Source organism: Pecten maximus, chromosome 1 (genome assembly GCF_902652985.1).
Source record: "Pecten maximus chromosome 1, xPecMax1.1, whole genome shotgun sequence".
Lineage (NCBI taxonomy): Eukaryota > Metazoa > Mollusca > Bivalvia > Pectinida > Pectinidae > Pecten > Pecten maximus.
The window spans coordinates 38,371,136-38,395,060 of NC_047015.1; the positions used below are offsets into that span (position 1 = coordinate 38,371,136).

The 23,925-nt window shown below is 35.9% G+C and overlaps 1 protein-coding gene across 3 annotated transcripts in view; it reads right to left on the reverse strand.

Annotated features, from left to right (window-relative positions):
* Positions 1-4,040: 4,040 nt before the first annotated feature.
* LOC117332914 (transcription factor 20-like) overlaps positions 4,041-23,925 on the reverse strand; it is a 36,495-nt gene continuing 16,610 nt past the window's right edge. For 2 of the 3 annotated variants that reach the window (XM_033891985.1, XM_033892001.1), the window contains 5 exons: positions 15,658-19,869; positions 14,031-14,124; positions 12,017-12,066; positions 8,666-8,720; positions 4,041-7,475 (listed from right to left, as the gene is read on the reverse strand). In XM_033891985.1, coding sequence (XP_033747876.1) covers positions 8,673-8,720; positions 12,017-12,066; positions 14,031-14,124; positions 15,658-19,869 — 4,404 coding nt within the window. In that variant the 3' untranslated portion in view covers positions 4,041-7,475; positions 8,666-8,672. The remainder of the gene's footprint in view (positions 7,476-8,665; positions 8,721-12,016; positions 12,067-14,030; positions 14,125-15,657; positions 19,870-23,925) is intronic. The other variant, XM_033891994.1, reaches the window with a different exon arrangement.

The window sequence follows — 23,925 nt, forward strand, 5'->3', positions numbered from 1 at the left end:
TAACAAGAAATATCTTTTAAAAAGATAAATGGCATAGTTTTAATGCTGGTGGTTATAATATAAAACTGCTGGTGAAATAAATGAACGAACTAATGTGTTTCAGTACAGAAAAGAAAATTATATCAATTTGAATCATGAATCATGAATATGATTTTATTAATGTGTCATTTGAAAAGATACATCCACTTATTCAGCTTGCATTCAATCTTAACTTTGTTTCGTTTTTAACTGCATATCTGTATTTTGCATTGACTGCTACATTGACCAATCACATAGTTCATCTTGACCAGTAACGCCACCTGTCGCGTCATATCCGGGCCAAAAGAAAATTATACGGCTATGCCGAAAATTAAAAAAAAACTATGATAGACCCATTTCACATTTTAAATCGTTGCGTTGTTTGTGTGGAAGAATTATCCAAAATATATGTTTACGAGATTTAAAAAACTTTTGATGTGATTTTTTTTAGAAACGAAATACAAATTAAGCACACAGTAAATCTATAATTGATGAATATATACTGTGCACAGCAAGGAAAAAAGCGTGCAATCCCTTGGCAAATCTAGAAGAATGGTGTTCTATACAAATTGTGTAGACAATGCTCCAAGGCCTGGTATTGGGGGACACAATTCAATTGGCAATATACAATGCATATCACGCTTCACAAGAATGAAAAGCGCAACCGACACCAGAGGAGCAAGGAAAAAGGGATACTAACTCGTAGTTTACCTTTTAATCCCTATATATGTACCGTGATACATGTCCATTTTTGTATTAAATACTAACAAAAATCCTGATTGCACAGTACGAAGGTCCTTGGTATAGGTTTTAAGACGCTACACCGCCGACGAAGAGTAATTATGATCGACTAAAAACAAGGATAGGCTATTTATATACAATACCATCAGTTATAAACTAAGCGTTTAAAATTACCACCCTCTAAAAGTTTGAGCTTTTATTATTATCTTTAAACTTTGAAGTAACAAATAATTAACTGAAATCTAAAGAAAATCTTACCCCGTGCCCCGCCTCTTATATTTTGTATGAAACTTTCTATTGGCCCCGCTTCTTATATTTTGTATGTAACTTTCTATTGGCCCCGCCTTTTATATTTTGTATGTAACTTTCTATTGGCCCCGCCTCTTATATTTTGTATGTAACTTTCTATTGGCTTCGCCTCTTATATTTTGTATGCAACTTTCTACGGTGTCCCGCCTCTTATATTTTGTATGTAACTTTCTATTGGCTTCGCCTCATATATTTTGTGTGTAACTTTCTATAGTGTTCCGCCTCTTATATTTTGTATGTAACTTTCTACGATGTCCCGCCTCTTATATTTTGTATGTAACTTTCTATTGGCCTCGCTTCTTATATTTTGTATGTAACTTTCTATTGGCCCCGCCTCTTATATTTTGTATGTAACTTTCTATTGGCTTCGCCTCTTATATTTTGTATGCAACTTTCTACGGTGTCCCGCCTCTTATATTTTGTATGTAACTTTCTATTGGCTTCGCCTCATATATTTTGTGTGTAACTTTCTATAGTGTTCCGCCTTTTATATTTTGTATGTAACTTTCTACCGTGCCCTGCCTCTTATATTTTGTATGTAACTTTCTATTGGCTCCGCCTCTTATATTTTGTATGTAACTTTCTATTGGCCCCGCCTCTTATATTTTGTTTGTAACTTTCTATTGGCCCCGCCTCTTATATTTTGTATGTAACTTTCTATTGGCTCCGCCTCTTATATTTTGTATGTAACTTTCTATTGGCCCCGCCTCTTATATTTTGTATGTAACTTTCTACGATGTCCCGCCTCTTATATTTTGTATGTAACTTTCTATTGGCCTCGCTTCTTATATTTTGTATGTAACTTTCTATTGGCCCCGCCTCTTATATTTTGTATGTAACTTTCTATTGGCCCCGCCTCTTATATTTTGTATGTACCTTTCTATTGGCCCCGCCTCTTATATTTTGTAAGTAACTTTCTATTGGCTTCGCCTCTTATATTTTGTATGTAACTTTCTATAGTGTCCCGCCTCTTATAATTTGTATGTAACTTTCTACCGTGTCCCGCCTCTTATATTTTGTATGTAACTTTCTATAGTGTCCCGCCTTTTATATTTTGTATGCACTTTCTGCCTTAAAAGTGACCAATTTCGGATGCTGTTAATTGTTTGTTTGTGTTAGATAAAATTTTACGTGGTTCGATTTTTACACATTTTTGTGAAAAGCAGTGTTGCCATCAGCGTTAGTAGACTGGTCCCATGTCCCTAGAATATCAAAATTATAAATAAAATTTAGGTTTATAGTTTTGGTCTCAATGGGTTATGTCTGATTCTAACTCAAAGTTTCAAACTAGATGGGAGATTGTAAGAAATCCAAGGGTTTCACCACATTTTGTGATCCCGATGGTGGAAAATATCCCTATCCTACCTATACATATATACGAGTCGTATATTCTTATATAGCTATAGCTTGGAAAAACAAATCATAGGCAAAATGAGAAGAATTGTGCATATTTTTAACCGTAGCATTCCGTGTTTCAAGGAAACAAACAAAATATTTAAATACACCGGTATTTTCTTGAAATAACTTTGAATATTTACCTACACCCAAAATTTATCAAGACCGGGAAGGTCCTAGGCAGCCCAGGAAACACTTTACGAGCTTCATCGAAATCTCTGTGACAGGTAGAAAGGATTATAGTGAAAGGTCGAACTTCAACAAGGAAGCGTGGTGAGCTACCCAGAAGTCAGACTCGCAACACGGGTTAAAGAAAATGAAATGTCAGGAAAGTTGTTGACGGAAGAAAACCATGAAGAAAAGAACGAATTTAGGGTATTACCATGCAACTGCACTTCAGAGTAGGGATCCAATAAAATAAGGGTTATTAGTAATGCAAGAGTAAAATCAGCGTTTGGGTCTCAACTGGATTTACCTACAAGGGATTCAAAGGACAGGTTGGTAATGGACTGGGAAGTGCTGGACATAAGAGCCAGGGCTTTTTGGGGCCGTTAATAGGCCCCATTCTCAATTGAAATTATTTCATATTTAAGCCAAATTCTCAAAATTTGCAGTTTAATCCTGAAAAAATCTTTCCCAATTCACCAATTTCCTTCCCAAAATGAGACAAAAAGGCCCTTTCCCAAACCAGTGAGAAAAAGCCCTGAGAGCTGGAAACCACCAGAGAACGCATGGTACCAGCCGAAGGAAACACATCAAGTTTAATCCTCAAGAAAGGTAAGCTGACAACGATGTTCACTCTGGAGATCAAGGACGAGGAAATACCTTACTGTGGACTAGTCAATCACGTGTCCCTCCTCGACTCCCGTGACCTTAGATCAAGGTCAATTAATTTAGGAAACTTCATTGTACTCGGTCTTGTACTCGGTCTAAGTGACCAACTATTATCCATCTGGAAAGTTTTTGGTTTCAACGTATTTCAACCATGTGACCTTGAAAACAGGCAAAGGTCATTGGTATGAGGGAACTTTATAACACTCCATCATAGGTACCTGCTGGCAAAATAGAAGGCCTCTTGGCCTACTAAAACTTTGTGATTGTTAGGAAGTTTCCTCATACCAATGACCTCCCTCATTTTAAGTTTTTAGCATATTTTATCCATGTGGTATGGGGAAATATCATAGCACTCTATAGCAGGTACCTACTGGCCAAGCACGAGTACCCTGGGTCTTCTAGCACTTATAGATTCTCTGAAGATTTTATACCCATTTGACCTGCGACCATAGGAAAATTGGTCAATGCCATTGTCATGAAGAAATCTCACGGCACTCTATAGATTCTTAATTTTTTCAACAAATCTCACCTGTGACCTGGAGAATATTTAACGGTCATTCATCAGACTGAGGAAACTTTAAAGTACTCCATCCGAGGTACCTCTTGGCCAAATATTGGTATCCAGCCACTTAGTTTTCTGGAAGTGTAAAAATTGATGGCAACCTCCACTCTTGCACCTCGTCATAAGCTCACTGGCACTTTGTGCTATGTGAACTAAAAATGAACACCACAAATATATACAGAACAAAATATTTGTAATGAAATAATTTTATTTCTCTTTTTATTTTCATAAAAAAGGAAAACTGTACAAAGTTTTTAAGACATCTGTCTTAAAATGACACAAACAACTTATGACCAATACCTCTCATTCTGTTTCCAGCACTTTCACTGTATAATGGAAATATTGTCTGATGTTGCGTAAAGCTCATAGCCATGAACAATCTATTTCTTTGAGAATCAGAAAAATATAGCTGGCATGCATGTTCTACATATAAGTATGGACTTTTAAAGCAGGATAAACAGGATACAGACAGTTCTAATACCATACTGACCTCAAAGGACCGATACAGGATTATTTCTACACGGAGGAAAAATAATATCTAAAATGCCTCAAAAATTGGCTTTATTATACATGTAGCAATTCTGCTGGAAACTTTTATTCCCTAAAAGATTCTTCTTCGATTCATTTAAGAAATTCTCAATATGTCTTTGCTCATAGGCAATGAAAAAGGTGAAAATTATAATAACTAAAAACCACAGGGAAAAAAAGAAAGAGTATAATACATTTACATATCTGGCTATCACCAGTTATCCCCGTTCAACACGGTGCCCTGTCAGTTTCAATTTCTACTTCAAGGAGTAATATATTTGGACAAGCTTACACAGGTTTACACAGCATTGAGTACTCTACTGCATGAAGAACGTTGTGAAACAATGATGATTACATAATGAAACAACAATCGTCATTAACACAAAAACCTACAATCACCTGCTTATAATCGGTCATTTGGTCATGAACAATTTCCAACAAATACTGCTCAATTACCAAAACTTAGAAGAAGTTACCTCCCTTCAATCAGCAGCTAATGTATATTAACATAAACTGAATTCTGTCTGAATTGGTGTGATGGTAGTTTAGGAAATCAAAGAGCAGTGAAAATTGCACTAAACTACTTAATTAAATAAAACTTACTATATAGTATACTTAGTTTGAAATCTTAGAACAAATCCAAGGTCAAGTTATTACTAGGTAATGCTTTATACTCTCATTTCATGGCAAACCACTGCTATGTCAATTAATCCATATAGGAAAATAAAATAAGACCAAACATTGAGGGAAGTCAACTGCTTCAAAACTATTGTATGTGTAAACAATTAACATAGAAATGTATTGCAAGAAAAGAAAGAGCCGGCTCCATTTAGATAGCTTTTCTAGATATCCAATCTGGTAGACATTTCAAACTAATGACAATTTGGTGTTTCGTTGGTGCTGTAACAGACCATTTGCTTATATGGGCAGGATTTTAGTTCCAATATCAGACCATTTGCTTATATGGGCAGGATTTCAGTTCGAATAACAGTTTTAGACTATTTTCTTATATGGGAAATGGTTTAATTTATATAACAAATCATTTTCTTATAGATAATTTTTTTTGTTTCCATGACAAAATTATTCCTTATATGGGCAAGAATAACCCTTACAAACAAGTTAAAGGGAGCTGCAGAACATTTCTATATATGACAAGATTTAGTTTTAATAATACTAGAATATTCCTTTACATGACAGAATTTTAATTTCCATTCCTGACATGGACAGAATTTATGCTCCCTGAGCTACTTCCTAATACAGACAGAAATGTAGTTTTTAAAATATTAAATGTCAATGAAGAAACTTTGGTAGATGTATATCTGAGATTCATACAGAAAGAAAATATGTATGTAAGTAACACAGTGATCACATATACAAAATCAGAAGTTGTATTTTAATATTCTCACCAAATGAAAAAGAATAATACTAGCACTTACATGTAGTGTAACCATCATATGAGGAATATGTTCCAAATAATTACTTCCTTAATTAGACCTGAACTTTGAACACAATATATTTAACAACACAGAATGATTTCCTCAATACAAAAATACAATGTAGTTTTTCCCACTGTAATGGTTATAACATTTTGATAAATATACAACAGAACCTTACATATCTAGTCTTCAGGGCACAAGACTGCTTAAATAACTTAACTTTTCATGAACAGCAATTTAGAATTTTTCCTAGAAAATATCCTATCTCCTAAAAAATGAAAATAAAAATCAGGTTCTTACTTGAAATAAATAATACCAGACAGACAAGTTTCTACTGTAGTTACCAATACTGAAATCAGCTCAACCATACTAGGATGGGAATTTACAATCTTCACGGAACACATAAATTGGGCGATTTTAATGTAACAGGTTGCCTTATCAATATCAAAATGTTGATTAAATTTGAAGCTTACTCCATTCATGAACTAAAGGATTGAACATTTAGGATTTTCATGGCTTTTACAACTGTGCACATCAGCACCGACATTTTAACTGAAGTTTACTGCAACACATGATTCTAAGTAATCACTCAAGCTATGTATTCCATTCAGATATGTGATGATCACGAACTAGTAACATATACTTTTTCACATGAAGAAACAACCACTATGGTACTCATATATGGGAACAAACTGTTAACACTACATTGACTAGATTCTTAAAAAATATAAGTCATCAACCATTCTTTTCTTCTGCTATATAAAAGGTATTAAAACTGACCCAACAAAGGGGCATAATTCAAAATCTTAGACAAGGGACATTACTCATATTATCTTGCGTTTCATGGTCTTCTAACCCATTTTTTATTTGTCTGTAAAAACTTCTCACTCAATATAATGCTCACATTATAATTTTATCTTGGTTAATTTCGTTCATAACCCCATAATTATTTCTTTCTCAAGTTCTATACCTAGGCCAATATTTCTTAAAATTTACCAGACAAGTTTCCTTGACATATTTCTGACATTAAATCTATAATAATCTATGACAATCAAAGTTTTAATTAAAATTTAATGTGTATACAGCCACATTCAACAGTTTATATACATGAAATGTCTACCATTCAGTCTTGTACACTATTTTCTTGAGTATTTATTTAAATTTTTTTAAAAATAATTTGCTGGTCGACACATTTTTTAGAAAATTTATATCCAAGAAATGTTCCAGATATTTTCTCCCTTAAAAGAAGTCGTAAACAGAGCAGAAAATGTCAAAATAATGGTCAATGTGGTTTCCCTATTGCAGTTTGAGGTAATTCTTGATAAGTTTCCAAGAAAAGCTATCTGAAAAAATCTATTAAGACAATGTTCTGCAAGTTCAGCCAAGACCTTCAAAACTCATAGTAGCTGAAATTTATCTTTTGCAAGGTCATATTATCATTGTCCCTGTTCTCTCCAACAATGCAAACAAGCTATATTTAGATATTGCTTTCTAAGGCTACTGTCTCTGCTGGGTGGTCAGTAGCTTTGACCAGGTTCTGGTCGGTCCTTAGGTTACTTCTTTCAGCCCTCTGTGGCCAGACGTCAGCCAATGTGATCAGGGGCAGGAAGTCCATCGGCTAGTTTTGGGATTCATAATGGCAACTAATGTGCCTGCAAAATAAACATTTTAAAGAAAATCAATCGCCTTTCTCTCCACGCAGTTAACCTATTTTTGCATTACAGAAATTGGAGTAAGGCCATAATTTACACAAGTGAAGTTTCCAAGGTATCTTTAAAAGAAATCAAAATATCCAACTTGGGTATAACCTATTTAATTTACCGAAACAAATGATGCTGAAAGAAACCTCAATGTAAAAATGAGTGTATGATTGGCAAGACTCTTGAAAACAGTCAATCTAAAAAGGAGAACATTTAAATGATACTGTATGGTAAAACTTTAAATACTCTACAAGAGACTTAACATGCACATGAACAGCAAATACTCATATCACATTTTATGTGTAAAATTTCAGTTTATATTAAATGTATTGGTCATCAAGCAATTTAAAGCATTATTTCTTCAATGAAAGCTTAAACTTAGTGAAGAAGCCTCAAAAGCATTACTGCAGCAAGGAAACATTATACCCTTGATTAACTTAATAAATTTATAACAGACTAGGATGACGGACCAGTTGAATTGACATGTTAAAATATACAGGTTTTTACACAACATGAAAATACTAACTGAAGTATAAAATACTGGTCACAGTGAACTAATGGTGTAGTTCTGAGTGTTGTATCAACACTTAGACAGTTCCTCCATTAGCGTTGTTAAGAAATGATAATTACTAAAGATCTGGCAACATAAACACATTACAAAAACTGCTGAAATGTCTTGTCTTATGTAATACAACAAAAATTGTCAGACCATGAAATGTTATGTTTTGAAAAACTAGTCCAATTACCAAAATGTCATTTCTAACAAAAAATTGGGATATTACGACAATTGAAAAATTATGATACATGTAGTTATTGAAATGTAATGTAACAAATATGAAATTACTGAAATGTCATGTAACTAAGTTATGATAATTAATGAAATGTCATTTGTGACAAAGATATGACAATTATTGAAATTTCATGTGTGACAAAGTTATAACAATTATTGAAATGTCATGTGTGACAAAGTTATAATAACAATTATTGAAATGTCATGTGTGACAAAGTTATAACAATTATTGAAATGTCGTGTGACAAAGTTATAACAATTATTGAAATGTCATGTGTGACAACATGGAAGTGTTACATGAGTTACCAAATGTCAAGTCTGACAAAAAGGATGTAAGGACAGAGAGAGTTACCAATGTGTCATGTCTTGGACATTGAGGAATCTGCAGCTTTATATTTCTTCTTAACCTGCAGGCAAAAAGAGCACATATATATTCATCATGCTTTTCCTGCTAAATACTAGCATACACTTCTTGGTAAATTGGGAAATATTGTGTACATAATATCTAACCATGCAATGATGCATTTGTTCACCTGCAGCTATGGTAATCATCCATAATTAGTGTTTTTTTCCAAAGAGAACATTTTTCAAAATTATAACTAACTCCCACTTCCTGTAAGAAGAGCAAAACACGTAACATTTTACTAATATGCAAAACAACTCGTTAGAGATAAACTTTTAATTGATTTTTTTGATAAAACAACTACAAATGTTTGTAGAACATATCCCTTCACCTGGCTTTTGATAAAGTAGTGTAGTAATCCATAAGATATACCCGATAAAGTTTGGTGATTTTTGGCCTTCTAGTATGCTAGAAGTTTTTCACAAAAATCTAAATAAAGGTCAGTGAAGTATAAAATATAGGCCAGATAAGGTCACAGTGACCTATCTTTCACATATTGTTGTATCACTACTCTAGATTTATCTAAATATTAAGTTGATGACTATTGGACATAAGAGGTTTAGTGTGATGGAGCTGAATACAAAATTGACCTGGAGCTGTTGGAAGAAAAGTACGATAAAAATTGACTCAAGCTTTTGGAAGAAAAGTACTATAAAAATTGAATCGTTGGAAGAAAAGTTAAACACTGACTGCCCCATGTACTATGTACAGATTCGAGCCACAATAATTCTTGGTTCATGGATGTTTTAGTAATCATTAGTCTCAAAAAAACAAAATATGGTGTCATAGAAGTTAATGATGGTATTTAGCTTGTGAATCTGCTATCATCTTAGATGTAACAATATGAAATCTACCGATTTTAATGACTGCGGGCACCCGATAGATTATGGCCAATGGTGATTTGATTGAACAAATCATTTTGGCCTTCACCTAATTAAATAACATTCTAAACATTATTTTTCACAAGCACATTCCTAATAAGCATCTTTTAAAGACTATATTACACCCTTATGTATCCATTTGAAAATAGATAGAATTCCTGAAGTTGGGGGCTCATTAAAGACACAATTTGGTTATCTGTTAGATTTAATGCGAGTCATAGAAAATTATTTTACAATAGGTAAACAGATATGCTACTAGAGTTTCCCATCAAGAACCGTTTTCTTACAGAATGCATCTGTAGTGACATCATAATTTGCTTGAAAGAGAAAATTCTAGCTTCATCTGTGGAAATTTGTTGATTTCACATGGGAGAATTATACCCACTTTGGGTATACTTTCTTCTTTAGTGACTGCCTTTAAGGCAAAATGGGGCATGCTTAGTCAAATGATTGTTACAAGCTGTATTTGAGGTTACTACTTGTCTGTCACGTTCTTAGGAAAAGTTACTTCGGAGGGGAGAGGAGCCAACGTCAGATTGAATTCAGTGGGTCTTCATAGTGTGGAAATTCGCGTTGAGTATGGATACCTTAAAGGTATGCCGGGCAGTTAAAGCAAATAAACTAATTATAAACAAGGGAAAATAACCGCCACATACTTAGGAAAAATAATTCAATATTGTACCCAAAACTTTCCACTGAATCTGAAAATCACTCTAGGAGTATAAAATCCAAAACATAATCACATTATCTGTAGAGACTTCTTTCTATCAAATTTCATTACATTTTCCCATTAAAATAGCCGAGTGCATCTAGTAGTAAAACTATGTATGGGATTCTTTCAGTAAATCCCAAGTGTTCAAAAGGAATGCAGACTAGTCATAAAGAGACATCAAAGAATTAATACTGGTTTATAATATGTACCCCATCTTAGTCTGGACTGATAAAATGTAAAGGGCATTTACCAGTTTGATATGTTTTAACTTAAGAACTTAAAGAGACAAGTGTTTTTTATGATGCAAGGATTCATTAAATTCATCAAATCCATTATTTTTGTCAACCTAAATACCATCAATGAAAATTCAGACACAATTCTCACATTACTTGAGGTACATCAAATAACTATGGAGACATGTGTAAGCATTCCGGACACACATTAAGTCATCAAAATCTACCCATAATGCAGTTAACGAGAAGCTTTTCCAGTATTAACATTTCTGTGATGCATGAAATTTCAAATATTCTTATCTCAAGTGATCTCATGCCAAAGCTCTTCAATTAACCAACAAAAATCAATCTTTTCATGCAGAGTGCCAAAGCACAGGGTTGATCAATAATCTCTTTACCGTATAGGTTTTCTGGTATCTCTATCGCATATAGTAAACTCCTACCCATCGTCAATTCCTAGTATCTTTAGCCTATGACATGTAACACTTAGACAAGGCTTAGAATGGTACACATGTTTCTATATTAAACTAAATACATGTATATATGAGCCAGTCAATATTTTAAAACATTTAGTGAAGTTCAGCAATCATGTGGAATTTTCATATGCTAAACCTATACAGGATGGATACCAGCATCGCAACATATGGTGTTCATAATATCGAAAATTATGTTAGAGCCCTTTGAAGGCTTACTCAATTTGAACAATTATTTGAAAGTTATTATCAACGAAAGATTTGTATAGCCACTTGAAGAGTTATAGTACACAAAAATACAATCTAATGAAAAAACTAATGCCATATATATTATTGTGACAGTAGTACCTATCATAATGGTTTACAATACAGTCATTATGACTCATACTGTATACAATGTGGGATACAACTAGTCCTTGAAACATGTTGAGTACCAGTAATAACTAGAATATGTTTGAGAAATAAAATTTTGGTATTTTTCTTTATGGACAGAATCCAAAATTTTCAGAATCCATTTCATCAATGATTAACCATTTCCCTTGTGAAAGGGAACTTGCAAAGTGTTATTTCTGGAAAGCAATAAAAGGGAATATTCAGAAATAAACCCACCCTCTTTATATTTGATCCATTTTCTGGTCACAGGCAAACTAGAGGATAAATAGCAAGCTAAGCAGTAATAAGTATGCTGGCATCTGCTTATTATGCTCTGTGTAAGGTATTAGTGATACTAGCCTATATATATATATATTTTTTTTAAATCACCTCTGATCTGTCCTAGAAAATAATTTGTGTAAATTTCAAAAGCAGGCAATAGTTTCTTTCATTTGATAATCTTTATGACCAATTGACAAATTAACATCATTTTAGGGCCAAGCAGGCAACAAGCTATAAATACTTCTGTATATATATAAGGATAAGAAATATATACTGGTACCAATGAACAAATCTGGTTATGTAACCAATGGGTAGGTTTCTGTGATTTTTATTTCTGCCATACTCACCTTGTGTTTTGGACACCATAGGGAAAAATTCTCTTCTTCTAAACTACACCCTGTAAAAAGATCAGCCAATACAGTTTGTTATATATATATAAACCTGTCAACTCATTAAGAAGAGGCCTAGAGGGCCAGCATTACTCGCATGGACATTTCACCAATTACTAAGTGTATTCTTATCTATTAACACAGTATGTATTACAAATATTTGGACCCTGCCTCTCAGAAACAATGAGTAATAAGTTTCCTTTGTACAAGGTATACAGGTGTCAAATATGAAAGCCCTATATGGTAAACACACACAGGCCAAGGTCAAAGTTGTTTAAAAGTAGGTCAAATGTCACAGTCAAGGTCAACAGGTCCACAAATGTAGTACTAATGGAAAAAGAAACACACATGCCCAATTCCTAAGCTGTATCATCATTGGTATCGACACTATACTGTTTTATAAAACTTAAATCTAGCTGTCTACAGACGACGACACTGATGCTGACACTGGGGTTAAAGCAATAGATCCAGAGAGCTAAAAAATAATCGTTTACCCCTTTGGGGTGAGACAGGGATCTAAACCCTCTAAGTAAGATACTTCAGCTGCGAAACATTCAACGAAACTTAGGTTGAGACTCCCAAGGGGCTGAAGATTCTATTTATCTCATCCTTGCTTGGTAAAGAGAGAGAGTATTTACCTTACACATCAATTGTATGACATAAAGGCAATACACTAATGCCAAGTTGACAAGTTACCACATCAACAATGCTTGCATTGATTAATTTGATGTTATATGAATATAAGACACATAAGAAGGAAAACAGGGCAAAAGAGAAAGGTCTTTTTCTCAGACAGATCCCAAAGGGCCCCCACTGAATGATCTTGATTGGCTCTATTTAAGTCTGATCTTGCCTCTACTTTTCTTTTCTCTTTTCATCTAGATCATTTGATAGCAAGGGAACCCTTCATATGAAATCTCAGAGGGATCTCACTTTCCAAGAAAATTCAATAACTAGAGGCCCACAGGCCTTAACGGTCACCCGAGTTTTGATATATTTTAGCATATTTTGGCCCCTGTGACCTTGAATGATGGTCAAGGTCATCAATTTGAACAAACTATGTAGCCCTTCATCACAGCATGTTATAGACCTAATATTGGGCCTCTGGGCCTTTTGGTTATCAAGAAGTCGTTTAAAGATTTTAGCATATTTGACCCCTGTGACCTTGAACAAACTTGGTAGGCCTTCATTACAGAATGCTATAGACCTAATATTCGGTCTCTGGGCCTTTGGTTATCAAGAAGAAGTCGATAAAGGATTTTAGCATATTTGACACCTGTGACCTTGAATGAAGGTCAAAGTCATCCATTTGAGCACACTTGGTAGCCCTTCATCCCCGCATGCTACAGACCCAATATCAGGTATCTGGGCCTGTTGGTAATTGAGAAGAAGTTGAAAATGTAAATGGTTACGACGGACGTGGCATGGTGATCGCAATAGGTCAACTCCTCTCAGTTACCTAAAAATCTTCAACTGACAAAATCCAAGATGGCTGCATGTTGTCCTGTAAGTTTTCCCAATCAGACTCCAAATTTAATGGACACAACTTATAAAGGCAACCTATATACCAAGTTTGAGAATATTCCTCCAGTACTTCAAAGAAATAGTGATAACAAGGATTATTTAGACAGACTGACTATGAACGACAGACCAAAGACTTGGGACGATTTGAATTGCCCACCATCAATAGATTGGGGTAAAAACTGACACTAACACCTGTCCAATCTTATTTTTTATCCATCACCTGATTATACTGAATATTTCCTAGTAAAACATTATTCTGTTGTAATGACATTCTTCCTTACCTGAGTGGTGTTATTTCATACAGGGTTTCAACTTATAATTTTCACTGTAGTGTATTTTATGTGCAACACATCTGTCAATATCAAGCGATCTTTTAATAACTAGTGGTATAGTTACGATATCAGTCACTGCAGAGATTTTTATAACCATGTTAAGTATCAAAGCTTACCTGTTTCAATAGCACAATAAAAGTGGTATTTTTGTGAGCAGCCTTTGTGTAGACATCCGACCATAGCACCAGATTCCTTACATACAGAACACACCTGTAATAGCAAAAGGACACTTTACATAACAAACACACCTGTAACAAGGAAAGGACATCTTACATACAGATTATATATACACCTGTTATGGGAAAAGACACTTTACATAACACACCTGTAACAAGAAAAGGACCCCTTACGTAACAAACACACCTGTAACAAGGAAATGACACTTTACATAACAAACACACCCGTAACAAGGAAAGGACACTTTACATTACACACCTGTAACAAGGAAAGGACACTTTACATAACACACCTGTAACAAGGAAAGGACACTTTACATAACAAACACACCTGTAACAAGGAAATGACACTTTACATAACACACCTGCAACAAGGAAAGGACACTTTACATAACAAACACACCTGTGACAAGGAAAGGACACTTTACATAACACACCTGTAACAAGGAAAGGACACTTTACATAACAAACACACCTGTAACAAGGAAAGGACACTTTACATAACACACCTGCAACAAGGAAAGGACACTTTACATAAGACACACACCTGCAAAAGGAAAGGACACTTTAGATAACACACCTGTAACAAGGAAAGGACACTTTACATAACACACCTGTAACAAGGACAGGACACCTTACATAACACACCTGTAACAAGGAAAGGACACTTTACATAACAAACACACCTGTAACAAGGACAGGACACCTTACATAACACAACTGTAACAAGGAAAGGACACTTTACATAACACACCTGTAACACGGAAAGGACACTTTACATAACACACCTGTAACAAGGAAAGGACACTTTACATAACACAACTGTAACAAGGAAAGGACACTTTACATAACACACCTGTAACACGGAAAGGACACTTTACATAATACAACTGTAACAAGGAAAGGACACTTTATATAACAAACACACCTGTAACAAGGAAAGGACACTTTACATAACAAACACACATGTAACAAGGAAAGGACACTTTACATAACAAACACACCTGTGACAAGGAAAGGACACTTTACATAACAAACACACCTGTAACAAGGAAAGGACACTTTACATAACAAACACACCTGTAACAAGGGAAGGACACTTTACATAACACACCTGTAACAAGGAAAGAACATCTTACATAACACACCTGTAACAAGGAAAGGACACCTTACATAACAAACACACCTGTAACAAGGAAAGGACATCTTATGTTACATACAGAACATATTTAAGAAAATATTTTGAAACTGCTATATATGCTAAGCCTACAATATCTCCATATTACATGTAGATAGTTATCTGTCAGTATGTCAATCCCTAGTAATAACCCCTCCATATATATTGCTGTTAGTAACATGTATACATGCACCATTATGCGAATGTGTACGATGTTTGTTTGTAAATATTTAATTCCTTTAATATAGTACATCCCCACCATCCCCACTAAGTCAGAAGTTAGGTGTGTGCTTCTAGGGCTTATAATGTGATAATCATGGTAGTATGTATAGAATTGAGATGTATTTGTCCTGTCTGGTACAAGCCCAGCTCCAGTGTCTGGTTACTTACCATAGATGATGCTATCCGAGTAGCCTCCTCTAAGCCGTATACCTTCTGTCCTATAAGTAGTACCCCATCAGCCCAGGCAAGACAATCCTCATGAACCCACACTTCCCTTGGTACTCTCGAGGTACCACAGTCTGATTTCTTGAACTTTGACCTCTTTGATTTATCAGCACCATCACAGAATGTATTGTCCTCAGACGACTTGCGCTTTTTAGATTTAGTCCCACTACCATCTTGTTGAGGACCTTCCTGCACTTTTGGCAGTGGCAGATTACCCTCTGTGTAATAAGGTCCAAACAAATCTCCCAGAAATTTATAACTACTGTGTTTCCTACACAAAGCACATACCCAAGTTGTCTCATCTATCACTGAACTGCCAGGGACCAGAACTGACTTCTCCGTGGGGAGCCGTGATATATGTACTGTCGACACAGCTACCGCTGTAGAGCGTTTCTTATGCTTACTCGACTTTGAGTCCACTTGTATATCGCTTTCTAGTTGGTTTACAACTGAACACTTTGTAGGGTTGTCTATATTTCCCTCCAACCGAATGAAAGGACCCACTGTGCTTTCTCGATGTGCTGTTGGCTTTTTCCGATGTTTCTTTTTCATTAAGGCTAATGTTCTTTTAAGTTGGATATCATCAATGTCTTCGTCATTTTGATATCCTCCTCTACATTTCGACTTTTCTAACTTTTTAAGTTTTCCTTTACTACTTCGGGACCCTTGGGGTCTTCTACACCTTTTTTTCGTGGTGGAAGGTTTATTTTGAAACATATCATTGTTTTTCTCTGGATTATCTTTTTTGACATTAAAGCTTGGTTTTGGGCTTTCCTTTTTAACACTATAGTTTGTTTTGCTATTGTTAGCTTGAATATTTTCTGTGATTTTTTCAATTTTCACAACTGGGGTATCATGAGGGTTGGATGAGGCCCCAGAAGGGCACGAGGGCATTGAAGATACCAGATGTGGCGTAATGGAAACAGCAGTACTTTCCTTTGCACAATCAGCACTTAATTGTTTAATTTTTTTGTCTGTATCCTCTGATAATTCCTCATCAGAATCTAACACCACAACCGATTTGACAGGTTTATTTTTTTCAGGAGGGTTTCCACTTGGTTTCCTAGTCCTTTTACTCTTAACTTCCACTTCTCTTTCCTCATCAGAATCGAGAATATAGTCTCCTCCATAGTACATATCTCCTGCATACTTTAGAGGCGACATTCTAGGACGTCTCTTTCTCTTTGACATTTGTACCTCTGAACCACTACTTTCCACAGTTGCTGGACTATTTTTACTAGCTTGTGTCTTTTTTATTTTATTTCCAGCAGAATGCATCTTCACACTGCCTGAAGATTTTGCTCTGATGTTCTTTTTAACATTGTCCAAACTTTGTACTGCCTCCTCCTCGGAAACCATATCAACATAGTCTTCCATTAATTTACGCGATTTGTCTTTTCGTAACTTTTTAAAGGTATTGTCCTTGACAGGGACGTGTTTGTTCTCATTATTACCAGGGTTGTGTGATATTTTGTCACATGGTAGTGATTTTGTTAAGTTGTCTTTGGCTGGAAAGTCTTTGGATTTGCCAACACCATCAGTGTCATCATTGGACAAGTGTATGCTTTTCCATGGCTCATGATCAGATTTTGTGTCAGTTATACTGTCACCAAAATCTGGCTCAATTTTACAATCATCATCATCCTCCTCCTCCTCAGAGCTATCTTCTGATGATAGAATGTCTGGACTTTGAATTCCGTTCAATAAACTATTTCTGGATAATTTACTATAAGTTGCTTTTGTGTCCTTCCTTACCATGAGTATACCATCATCATTGCTGTCTGAATCACTGTAGTTGTTGTAGTAGGCAGCATTATTTGCCAAACGAGCAGGCACTTCTCGCAAAGACATTGTCCGCTCTGGCTGTGTTCTTCTAGAATTTAATTTGCTTTTGGAGAGATTCTCACTTTTATCTTTATTTATAGTCACCCCATTCTCAAGTGATGAAATGACATCAGACTTGGAATCCTCCATATCCTCAAATGTTTGTTCAGGAGTGTTTTTCTCATTTTTATCCAAACTGTCTTGTTTTAATTCCGTTTCTGCAGAAACAACAGGAGAGGATGGTGCAGACGATGGCTTAGCTGATTCAACACTTGCATTCTCACTTGTATCAAGTTTATCACAGATGCGGCCACATTTCTCTAACTTGATGCACATATCATCTTCAGCATCATTTGCTTGGTTGTTTACTTTGTTTTTCGTATGATTGGGAAGTTTCAATTTGTCCATGATTCTATCATCTCCATTTAGAACACAATCATCAGAATAGACAAGCTTAACATCACAGTTGAGTGATCGAGCTCTACTAAGAACACTATTTGGTGACCTTCTGTGTTTTAATAGGTGTTCGCCGATATCCTGGCTTTTCATCTCCTCCAGAACTTCATCAGTGAGGGCACTTTTTTGTGAGATACAGGGCGAAGTCAAATCAGCCTGAATGTTACCATTAACAATAGCTTGCTGACAGGTCATGTTCTTCAAATGGCTGTTAACTTTCACATTTTCTTCTTCCTCTGAACACTCAGCTTTACCTATCATGTCGGAATTGGCTATAAGTGGGGGAGGGGAATTTGGTTGTTGGTCATCAATGGGATCTGAAGAATGAAAGCTGTCTTTATCACTGTCCTTTGGGGCTGGTCCCTTATCTTCGGGGGTTGGCGAGTCTCCTGGACCTGCATTATCACATGGTGGAGGTTTAATTTCATCAGTGGCTACAGCAGAACTTTCTTCTGCCTCGTTGCAATGTCTGCCATCAGCACACTGACTAGACTGACTTGAACCCAATGCTGACCCACACCTACTGTCACTCTGGGAACTGACTTGACCTCCTGAACCCTGAGAGTCAGCATTGGTATCCAAGTTTTTTGAGTTGTCACGTGATTGTGGTGATGGAAGACATGCATCATTAACTACACTTTTGGGATCAATCACCTGTTTCTCTGGCAGCATGCACAACTTCTGTAGCGACAAGAGAGGATTACTGCCTCCTGTGGCAGGGCCTTGGTCCCTGGGATCCTGCGAGCCATCACTGACATACTCCCTGGTAGGATGTGGGCTGGTGTAGGGATCTTGTTGTGGTGGACTTTGAACTGAAGATTTAGACAGTGGAGTGAACGGTGAGCTGATCTGACTAGCAGGTGGACTAATTGGGTTTGTTTTTGGGGAATAACAAATGAGGTTCTTCTGTTGTGTTGGTGACTGTCCTGTGTATGTAGGCATCAAATTTTGACTGGACACAGAGACATGCAGTTGTTGGTTCACAGGAGTAGGAGAACAGATGCTTTGCCCAGCATTCATAGGAGACTGCATGGCACATGGTGACTTGAGGCTCCCTATGGGGGATTGAGGTGGTACTGGAGACTTAACACTGCCCCCTGTACTCCCTGGGTGTTGGGTTGGACTCTGTATGGAACGCGGACTGGAGTTAGGCAGGCTTTGGTTACTGTGATGAGAAGCAGGGCTATGGATGTAGCCAGGGCTAGGACTGATGGGCGAGGTCCTGGCAGGGTGTGAGTGATGAGGGGAGGAGCTGGGGTACATGAACTGATGCCCCCCTTGTGGACCTTGTAACTGCTGCTGCTGTTGGTGAGTGGGACTGCTTCCCTGGCTAGGCATGGAATAGTGAGGGGAGTTCGGCACATGATATGGTGCATGGCGGTTTTTAGACAATGGAACTTGCACTGTCTGATTAGGTTGATAGGCTGCCGTCATTTGAAGGATGGAATTAGCCACATCCTGTGGACTTTGTACCTGACCACCACTATGCATCATGTGGGAGGGGACATGGCCACTCTGTTGTGGCTGTGTCTGTGCTTGTTGATGATTCTGCTGCTGCTGTTGTTGCTGTTGTTGTTGTTGGCGTCCGGAGTGTGGCATACTGCCTGATCCGTAGTTACGACCTCCAGTCATAGGTCCATACCCACTTGACATTTGACCATACTGACCAGGGCCATAGGGTCCCTGGCTAACTGTCCCTGATCCTTGTAATCCACCATACTGGGCCATGTAGTGTTGAGATGGCTGGCTGTGTCCCCGGTTGTACATACCATCGGAGTACTGCCCATGCATGCTTGGCACCCTCTGACCTCTGTTGTCATAGTTTCCAGCTCCTTGGTTCTGGTAGTTGGCCATGTTCTGTTGTGGCATTGTTGGCTGAAAAATACAAAAGTCTTTGTTAAATTGAAATTCTTAGAGACAGATTTTCAGTCTTGTCATTTTAAGCTGATGTCTTGTGGATCGTTGTCAACGAGTTCTTTGCTGTGACTGGTTATTTTTCAGTGATAGATTTTAACATGGTAAGTCCATTAATATTACTGCCATAAGTTATTGCTTCCTCCTCCATAAATGTGAAAATACATTTACACATATAAGCAGTTGTAATTTGTTATGTGACCACATTTGCTTTTCTTGTGACTAGAGAATGCTCAAACTTTTATTCTATGATCGAATGATCTTATATTGTTTACAAGAGGCCCAAGGGCCTGAACAGTCCCTTGTTCTATTGTAGTACACATACTCAGTAGCAGGTATAGTGGTACTGTTGGCCATGGTGGCCATATTGGATTTTGGAATGACCCAAAAAATAACAATACTTGGTCAGAACTATTTCAGGTAAGTAAGAGCCAAATCCAAGAACTCGAGAGGAAGTTTGAAATAGCTGTTGTTCAAAAAACCATGATTGCACAATCATGTTACAAAATGGCTGCAGTGGCTTCCATTTAAAAGTTTTTACAAGGCCAAAAAATAACAACATTCTGTTGGCTCCCCTTACATAACATTGCCACCATTTTTCAGCTCAATGGCACCAATGGAACTGGAGAAGAAGTTTAAAATGGGTTTTTCAAGTTGGTGGTCATTAAGGGTTTCTGATTTACCCAAAAAATAACAACACTTGGTCAGGACCATCTCAGGATCATTTCAGGCAAGTTTAAGCTCAGTCGTACTGTTGGAATTTGAGAAGAAGTTTGAAATAAGAAAAGTTTACGCACAGGGGATGACAGACAACAAAGCACAATGACTATAGGTCATCCAGGCCCTTTGGGTCAGATAATTAACCTAATAAGATAGAATTTTCTTTGCCTTTACATTTAACTTAAATTTTTACACTTTCATACATTCACAATGCATTATGAAACAAGCACAACATTACAACTTAACATTATATCATAACAAAAAACATATCTAACAGATGTTGTGCATTTTCCGAATTTAGCATTTCATCCTGAAGGTGATTTTGGCTTTCAGCTTCACATTAAAATCATGTTGCTGGTTTTAATTCATAAAGCATTACATCAAAAAGTTCTATTCTAGAAGCAAAAATTTGAAGACGACTTATACTGATGATTAACACTTAAAAAAATAAGATTTGTTTTAATCATCTCTGTGCATTCAAATTGATCCCAGATCCGTGTCTGACATGTATGACGAGTCATGATCACGTGTTTCTGTCTGTAGTGATCCAATCATGTAAGATCCTGACTACACCGGACTAAATCAATTCATGTTTTCAAGCTTACTCTGACATTTCTGGAATTAATTATTCAGCTGCCTGTTTTCATAGAAACCTTTCCAGTATTTAGAGTTTTGGACAGTTAGCAGACAAATGTATTTTCCCTTCCTATTCATAATAATTACACAACAGTAGTATACAAAGATGTGTGCACAGTTTATACATTCACATGCTCTGTACAGTGTCAGGTTGTCAAGTGATACCACATTAACAAAGGACAGTTATTTTTATTGGGGTCAACTAAAATTACAGACTAATCTCGGATTTCAGTTCAACCAATGTCATGTCATGATCGAGAACCCTCTAAAGAAGACCTCTCTCAAGACCTTGAAATTAATTGCCATATGATTAACCTACATTACATTACCTTTCAAAACAAGCCAATCACGCATGATTATTTAATACTGTTATATACATAATAAATAAATGCCATCAATGGACAATACATTGTCATAATAGCCATCTTCACTATGACAGTTATGAACCACACACAGCCCATTAGTGAAAGCCCTGTCTGGATACAACAAGTAAAGATATTAAAATTTTCAAGATGGCAGGCATGACAGCCATCCTGAATGTCTCAATGTTTAATTAATTTAGGACCAGCTAAGGACTTTGCAAGTCTTTGCATTATAAGATTAATGTTTGCAGTTTGTTTGCTGTGTTTATTTTGTAGTAGTTGGTGACTACCTCACTGAACAACATACGAGAGGCCCGTCACATGCCATCCAGAGCAATTATGGTATATTTACAACGTGTTTGCCCAAGTAAGGACCCAACCACGAGGGCACAGACCTACCAATTTCAATGAGCCTGAAAACCAAATGAGAAGATTAAATTACCATATCAGGTTCATGTGTTGGGAATTTAAACTGATAGAGGAGATCTGGGATAAGATGAAAACTGAAAGAAGCAAGGTTAATAATTTTTTCATAAAAAAATGCCACTTGAAAAATTACTACCACATACTATGAACATCAATAACATGATGTCTACAAAATTTCAAAGAAATCAAGGGAAAACTGAGAGCTTGTCAGACAAAATGATTTTACAATGGACGGATCATTATATGGTAATACCATAGTATTCTTGTCAAATTTTGACTGGTGTTCAAAATAGCTCAGGCGACTTGAAATTCTTCCCAATTGCCTGTATATACATTAAAGAATTCTAAGAAATAATCACCCTGCAGGACAGAAACAAATTCTAATCGCCTTATATTTGCAGACCATGTGTGTGTATGGTGAATAATCATATGCCTACTACACCCAAGTTTGATCTCAATCGATGAACTTTTAAGACATCAAACAGATTCTTCTCTTACATGGTGACAACCTAACAAATCTTGTTTTCAATATTGTAAAACGTAAGTGTATAGAACCAATCAATATGTAGGCCTGGATTTTGGAGCAACAGATATATGCACCAAAACATGTAAATGTTCTTAGCTAAATCCAGCTAACTCAAGATTATCTATAGCTAGTGTTGTGTATTGGTTAGAATGTTTTTAGAGCTATTCGATCTTCCTCAACTTAATTAAAGATTTGTCAGTTAATTCTTTATTTCAGTTAACATTTATTAAGAGATTTGGAAAAGACCATAAAACTGACTAAATCAAAGTCACAGGATCTCGATATTCATGTGAAAAATATATGTCCAGTTAACAGATAAACGACCATCAAGTTGAATAAATGACTTTGAAATATACCTTAAATTTTTTTGTTTTCATTGTCAATATATAATTGTAATTAAGGAGATGGTGACACTGTTTTCAGCCAATTCACTATCTAATGATTTGAAACATGCAATAATTGCATTTCTCACATAACATTCAAGGTAGAAGAAATATTTGTATGTTTTTCATTGCACATTACATTGTTAATTTGATAAAAACGGCAAATATGTTTGTGAAGAATTAATGTAGATCCTATGCTTTTACCGTAATAAATTTATCATATACGAAAACAATAATTTCTATACAATGCTATGTAAACACTTAATCCATATTACGATGTTCAGCTTTTAATTTTCCCCAAGTTACATTATGAATTTGAAATTATTCCCTGAACATACTTTGAGTATTTAGCGATCAAATTTTAGTTTTACCATATTCAACCTAATAAGTGCACTTCTTTTCATTTACCTGTACATATCTTTATGTAGCAAAAGTGATTGGTTTAATGAACAAAGATTATATCAGCAGATCAGTGAGGTGTTTCAATTAGCACCCCCATCCTATTTTTTTTTTAAAAAAAGGTGGGGGGTACCTTTATAGGGAAGGGGCGCTTATTAGGTCAAATAAAATAACCATATCAAACATACACAGAAATTGTACTTAGTGAAGTCATAATGTATCCTAATTCTTTCAGCTAAAATAAGTTTGTATGTACCTTCTTTGTTTCTAACAAACCTGGTGTAGAATGTTAATCTAGTTTGTATATGCAAGCAACCTGTACATATCAGAGTATCTTATTGGTAAATAAATCTCTTATGCAAGCTAATGATTAACAGCATATGTTCACCTGCTTGTAGAAATTAATTTCTATGCAGATTAATTTTTTTATGTCAAAATGAGACATGTGTGTAAAAACGAGACTTCACCGAGTGTAACCTAATCTGTGTTGTCATCCTGTGTCATCAGACATTACGGTAGGCTATGTGACACTGTGTCACTGAATCTATCACCTCAACGATATGCC